The sequence below is a fragment of the Camelina sativa genome, chromosome 8 (genome assembly GCF_030686135.1).
Source record: "Camelina sativa cultivar CO46 ecotype springtype chromosome 8, ASM3068613v1".
In the NCBI taxonomy this organism is placed as follows: domain Eukaryota; kingdom Viridiplantae; phylum Streptophyta; class Magnoliopsida; order Brassicales; family Brassicaceae; genus Camelina; species Camelina sativa.
Genome location: NC_141887.1, coordinates 27008638 through 27015414, shown reverse-complemented (window position 1 = coordinate 27015414; position 6777 = coordinate 27008638). Strand labels below are relative to the sequence as shown.

Below are 6777 nucleotides of genomic sequence, written 5' to 3'. Positions count from 1 at the left end.
AAATGGTCAAAACATCAATCTATTAGAGACATAGGGAGTATAACAATTCATAAAATAAATCAAAATTGCAATAGATTTCTCACAGTGATGAGAAGTCATTTTTACATCATTGTTAAAATTATGTATGTTGATAAATAATTTATAGAGTAGATAATGATATTGAAATTGAATTTCAAATTATTTTGATTCATCATATTATTAAGAGACATAAATTTTTAAGGAGATGCAACCGTAAAAGTTTCTGTCAAAAAATAAATTAATAAAATATTTGATGAAAATGTATAACGAAAAGATGCAATTGTTATCTGCATTTATTCAGATTTATGAAAAAATCTGTGTTGAATAGAAAGTTTGATTATTTTCTAAAATAAAAACAAATATATAAATTTTTTAAGATGTGTACCTTTGAATTGAAAAGAAAGTTTGAAAATTTCATAATAGAAGAACTTATATATAGATGTTTAAAGATTTCTTAAAAAGGAACAAATATATAGATATCTAAAGATGTGAATATTTTAATAGACACAATTCTTTATAAGAGACACACCTTTACATTCGACTGATGCAAATTTTGTAAATAGACAACCGTAGACCCAACAGTTTGTTAAAAAAGTTCATTAATCATATGTTAATATCTTTAAATTATATAAAAAACTTAGTAGAAAATGATATATGAAAGAACCACGCAAGTAACGAGAGTTAATGAGTTATATTTTTATTTGATGGGTGTCAACAAAATTTCATAGGCGTGTCAACAGGGTACTTAGACATGTGCCAATTAATTATTATAATAAAATTAAGCTAAAATTTATAATTTTATGGGTGTCATGACACCCATAATCCTTCTCTACCTCCACCACTGATACTAGAAGAGTCTGTCTAAAAATAAATAAATAAAATATTTATGAAAATGTATAAATGATGCAACTATTCTTTGCATTTATTCAGATTTATGAAAAATCATTATTCAATAAGAAATTTGAAAATTATGTAAAATAAAAACAAATATATAAATTTTTAAAGATGTGTACTTGTGAATTGAAAAGAAAGTATCGAATTTTCACAAAAGAAGAACATATATATATATATATATATATATATTTCTAAAGATGTGAACATTTGAATAGACACAAATATTTGTAAAAGATACAACTTTATATTCAAGAGATGCAACTTTTTAAAAAACGCAACCATAGAATTTTTTGTTGATAAATAAAATATTTTATGAAAAGGTATAACGAAAAGATACAACTGTTTTTCGTATTTATAGAGATTGCTATTATTATATAGATTACCGAACCGAACCAACCTTAATTCATCACAATGTGATTAAACCGGTCTATTATTTTTTTTTTTCATAGTAATTGTAGTTAATAGACCTTGTGTCTTTTCTTTAAAAATGTGGTATCTCTTTTCTTTTATTTTTCTTCTTCCACTTTTAATTAGTTCATTTAAAATTTTTACTAAATTCAGTTTACCATAGTTTAATCATTACAGCTAGACCTTATGGGGTAGTGCTTACTGCTTAGCCACTATCCATTGTGTTGTATCATGAGCATGTGGGGTTCAGATTACACACTTTCCCTTTGTGGGATAAAGGAAATGTATACAAATTAAAACAAATATCCTCATAATGGAGTGCACCAAGTGTGTGGCACTTTTTTTTAGGTGACCGATATGACACTCAGGTTTTAACCATGTTTATGTGTTTTAACAAAAAACTTAAATGTCGTTGTCGTATACATAATTTACAAAGCCACACAGCCCTATATAAGCTTTAGAGTGTGGGATCCTTTTGAAAACCATGAGCTGAATGAAACTGCCGCGCGCTTTTTCTGAGTAACAATCGCGAGAATATCCTTTAAATGTTGATCAGTGCGATAATTTTTTGTTTTTAAGTTGCATACCGTAATTTAAGGACCAAATACATAGTTTCATTATTTGATTAGTTAAGACGACCCGAATCTCTAGAGAATTCAAGAACAATTTAAAAACCATAAAAATGACTAGATAGCATAGCACAAATGCTACACACCACCACCGCCCTCTAATACTGGTGAAGCAAACAACAAGAGAAAGGACAAAAATGAAACACACAAATAAACACAAACAAACAAGTCTCTGCATAAATATGAGTAGGCTCTTATTGTCTCATTCATCTTTCTAAGAGCATCGTTCACGTGCCAAACCGAGCCGTCCATTGGGAACGTCGATGAGGACACGGTAGTTCTGCTGCTGCATGCTCGCGATGACATTGACGACAGAGTTTACGTTTTCCGGCGCTGCGGCTATGGCCAGGCACGACGTGCTCCCGGCGGTGCTGTGTAACATCAGGTTATCAGCCGGCATCGTCATGTTCACTCCCTTGAACATGAATGTTATCGTCGGCACCGTGACTTGCCCTGTGTAGCACGTGTCGAAACCTCCGAGTGACGTAACTACGGCGGTATGGGGCTTCACGCGCTTCCTGAACTCGTTCCTCACTGCCTCGTATACTGGTTTAGCCAGCCGCGTGTACACAGTCCCTACACATCAAATTATTAAATCAAATTATGAATAGTACTATATAACCAATTAAACGCCAAACCAAAACACAAATAAAACACATTAATGAACTAAACCGAAGCCAATAACTCAAGATTAAATTGTTTATTGTTTACGGAGTATTTATAAATATTTTATTAATGTACTAGTAATTTTAATTTTTTGTACCAATGTGAAATTGTATCAGCATAATAAAACCGTTAATAAACCAAACAAATCAAACCGGGGAAGAGTAATTAAATACCAGAGTCAAAGATGGTTCCAGCGCCGGTAGTAGGATTAAAAGCAATAGCTGCCGGAGGTAAATCGACGACTTTCCGACCGACGCGGATGGCGACGAGGTTGACGTAATACAGAGAAGACCTTCTAGGGTTTTTAAGAAGTGGAGTGTACTTCACGCGCAGGGGCTGGGAGGTAGGACCGAGTCTGAGCGAACCGGAGAAGGTCAGAGACCTGAAACTTGGCAAACAGTAAGAGAAAGTGGACTTGTAAATGGACTGAGCCTGTGACATGAGTGAGAGTGGGCCTCGACCCAAGCCCAACAAGCCTTGTGGCGGTGGGATGGTGCTTCCACCGGTGACTTTGTTGACGCATCCGAATGTAAAGGCTTTGATCGGGTCGGAGGCGAGGCGGATCGTGTCCTGGGAGAGGTTAGCCGCAATGGAGGAGCTTCCGTAAGTGAGGTTGAACGAGCACGCGCGTCCTCCGCACGTGGGGTTCGGAACCTGCAACAAGTGTTCACGTGAATGTCAATAACTTAGTGCAGTGCAACTGTAGTGTGACTATCGTGTCGGTCGAGTTTTGAGTGGTTCTGTAATAACCCGTGAACGTTATTTTGGAATGTGGGTGGAGTTGTCAATTATAACCACGTGGGACCTACTCTCTGTAAAAACTTGTTTCACGTAATAAAATAGAGACTGTCCTTTTTCATTCATATATTGATTAACTAAAGTCTAGATCTGCTACTGTGTTCATTTGAGGACAGCAATAATATTCTCATGCTCCAATTTTTAAGATGAAAACAAATCGCAGGTTACTAATATTAAAGTTTGACTACAATATAATATACTATGTGTGCCATACTCATGAGCTAGATACTTTTTCTATTCTTTTTAATATGACGTCCTGTTCATTAATAATGTTATAATGTAATTGTGAGAATATAATTGATTAATCAAAAAACATTCCAAAAACATATTTATTATATGTGTAGGCAGTAGGCGTAGGTGTGTTATCAGTTATGTATTGTAGTACAGATTATACCTGTTTACACTGAGGAGCGCTGCAGCTAACGTTCTTGAAGGAGGTGGACTTGGCGGGAGAAAAGGCTGTGTTAGAAGGACATCCAGCGCAGCCTGAGCAAGGAATCCAAGCCACGTCACTGCTGGTGTCCATTGCTAGGAGCAGTGACTGAGCCGGAGTTCCGATCAAAGCCTTGACAATGTATGTGGTGCTCTGCAACATTTGACGCCCTGAGGCGATGGGAACAACAGATCTCTTGGCGACGAGGTTGCCCAAGTACTGGAGACGTGCCTGGTCTTGAGCCAGCGTCTTCAGCACACGCGCTTCCCATGAGAGTGGGGATGATGATTTGAAAGGGGAGCAAGGGCTGTCTATGTGGAAGATTCTTAGGGTGGAGCCTTGGTCTTGAGTCTTGGTCAGGTCACAGTTTGGGTGGTTTAACCCAAGTGCTAATGGGACGATGAAAAGAAGTTGGAGGAAAAAAACAAGACTAGACATTGTATTATGTGCTTTTAATTTGTGTTGGATGGGATATTAAATGGGGTTGGCATGAGAGGGTATATATAGTGGTCTGAGCTAGAAAATGACCAACCACATAAAATCAAACCTATATTAAACTATATCAATTATATGATACAAATCAAGGACTATTTCCGGTTTGTTAGGTTTTAAATTCGAATCAGGCGGGGTAACAAAGGTTAAGTTAAAACGCTCTAGTATTTTTGTTGGAAGAGATTATTTATTTAATCTATCAATTTTCATAATAGTTAAATTTTCCATAACAAGGGAATATAATTATTGTTTGTTAGTTCATAAACACCGTAAAATAATGTGATGTAGGATTTTGCTAAATCTTCATAATACACAAATTTTTCATTCTTGAAAAAGATTAGGTTGGAAGGGAAATGGTTTTGGTATTTGATAGAGTGTATATAGTGGCATGTTTGATTTTATGTGGTTGGGTTTCAGGGTGATAAAGCTATACTCTATTAGTGTTTAATTTTGTTTTTGGGTTTCTAGTTGCAAACATTTGAAGCTAATACATTGCAGAAATTTTGACTTATTAAAAAATGTTTTTGTCTTGGTTTAGGTCTTCGCAGGAACATCTTTTTTTGTTGGACTGTCTATAAGAAGTAAGAACAATAATAATTGTTAGAGAGCATATCTAAAACATTATCCTTAACCTAATTGCCCGATCCGTTGGGAAAAACGCTTTTTCAGTATACAGCAATCACCGGTTTGGAACAACCAATTTCAACCGTACATCTAGCTCTTCAAGATTTTGTTTCGTCTCTTCCTTTCCTCAGTCCTGCCTTCGAGAGTTGGATCGGACCTTCAACAACGTTACACTGTACATGAGATAAAAGCAGTTGCAGAGTTCTAAAATTTTGTTTATTTATTTAGTTGCTAGTTGCTACCTTTCTAAACTCTGTAAATTTTGACCTATGTGATCTTAGAATGATTTTTGGGGAGTGTATAGTGTATTCTCAGTGTCTCTTTAGAGGGAAAAAAATCTAAGATATTGATCCGAGATCTTTTCCATAATTTATTTAATTATCTCTTAACCATACCGTATTTTCGAAGAGAATATTCTCCCAATTCAAGCCGAGATATTATCTCAAATTGTATACATATTTGTTTTTCTGAATAAAAAAGTGGGTTATGCAGTCAAATATCCAAAAATCAATTTAGAAAGAGTGACTGTGATTGTCAATCACTATAACCACTTCAGAACCATCTAAAATAGAGAATTGTTGCTCTTGTTTCTTGCAGAAGCTCCAATAATGCAGACCGGTTAAAACTTCGGTGCTGGTTTAGTTATTACACCTTATTTTGTAAGCATGCCATTATTACTCTTTTCTTTTTGTTTGTAAAAAACTGGTGTCGGCCAATAATGTAATTTATTCGTCTGTTTCTTTACTCTTCCGATAGTGCAAAAAGTTACTTTTCTTGAGATTTCCACTACTCCTGTGGGGTATTATTAGTTATTGATGGGCAGCGTATAATAAGGAAAAATATACTTGTCTCCCACATGATATATAAAATAGAACATGGTTAGTGTATTTTGTGATGAACTTTTGACAAAATAGAACATGGTTAGTGTATTTTGTGATTATTCCTTTTTAAAAAGTATTTATATATTCAACAAAATGTGTTTATGCAAAGATTGGGCTGATCACAAAGGGCCCAAAATCGTATGTGATACGGTTATTCGATTGCCACTCCGTTCACTTCATTACTCACGCTCCTTCAATATAGAATCTGAAGAACACGTACGCACATATGTTATATGTATATGAACAAGTTGACAAGGTAAAAATTAATATAAGTCCTGAATGATAATGTGACTCGAAGTGCAATACCGATTTGATTGTATGAGATATTAGATTCAGAAGTGGTACTATACTGGATATAACATTATATGAATGATATATAACTAGATTTGTGATTTCGCCTATTTAGATCTTTCACCGACAAAAATAAAGTAAATAACTAGATTTGTGAGCTATACAATTACTTCATACTCTTGTATGAGATAATCAAATAACCGTTTGGAAGTAATTTGAAAAAAAAAAAAACAAAAAAAAATGTAGCTTAAAATGTGATTATGAAATATCTTGGAATGCGATTTACATTTTTTCCTCAAAAAAGAAGAAGAAAAGAAAGTGATTATGTGAAATCCCGCGAAAAAAAAACTGATTCCACAATTTCTTAATGAGGCCACAGTTTTTCACAAAAACATGAATCATTAACCTTTTTGTAAAAAGCCTTGTTCCCTTTTCTGAAAGGGGTAATGGGTGAATCAATTAAGTTGAAGGACCGGGTCCGGAAGACAAGTATAGAGGTAAGGAAATGATTTCGGCTATCTAGATCTTTCGTAATGGGTTTGCTTTTGGCCCTTGACAAAATAGTTTATTTGGTGCCTAGATGAAGGCGAAGAAGAAACATTTCAGTTGACATTTACTTCTAAAGCTTTATATACGTGGCCAA

At 34.7% G+C, this 6777-nt stretch overlaps 1 protein-coding gene across 1 annotated transcript; it reads right to left on the bottom strand.

The window, feature by feature from the left end:
- Positions 1 to 1912: 1912 nt before the first annotated feature.
- On the bottom strand, positions 1913 to 4551 carry LOC104734716 (aspartyl protease AED3-like). Its single transcript, XM_010454348.3, has 3 exons — positions 3808 to 4551; positions 2789 to 3269; positions 1913 to 2525 (listed from the first exon to the last, which is right to left on the bottom strand). Exons 1-3 carry the CDS (start codon positions 4282 to 4284, stop codon positions 2164 to 2166), a joined length of 1320 nt encoding a protein of 439 aa, XP_010452650.3. The 5' UTR covers positions 4285 to 4551; the 3' UTR covers positions 1913 to 2163.
- Between the last annotated feature and the right edge of the window lie 2226 nt (positions 4552 to 6777).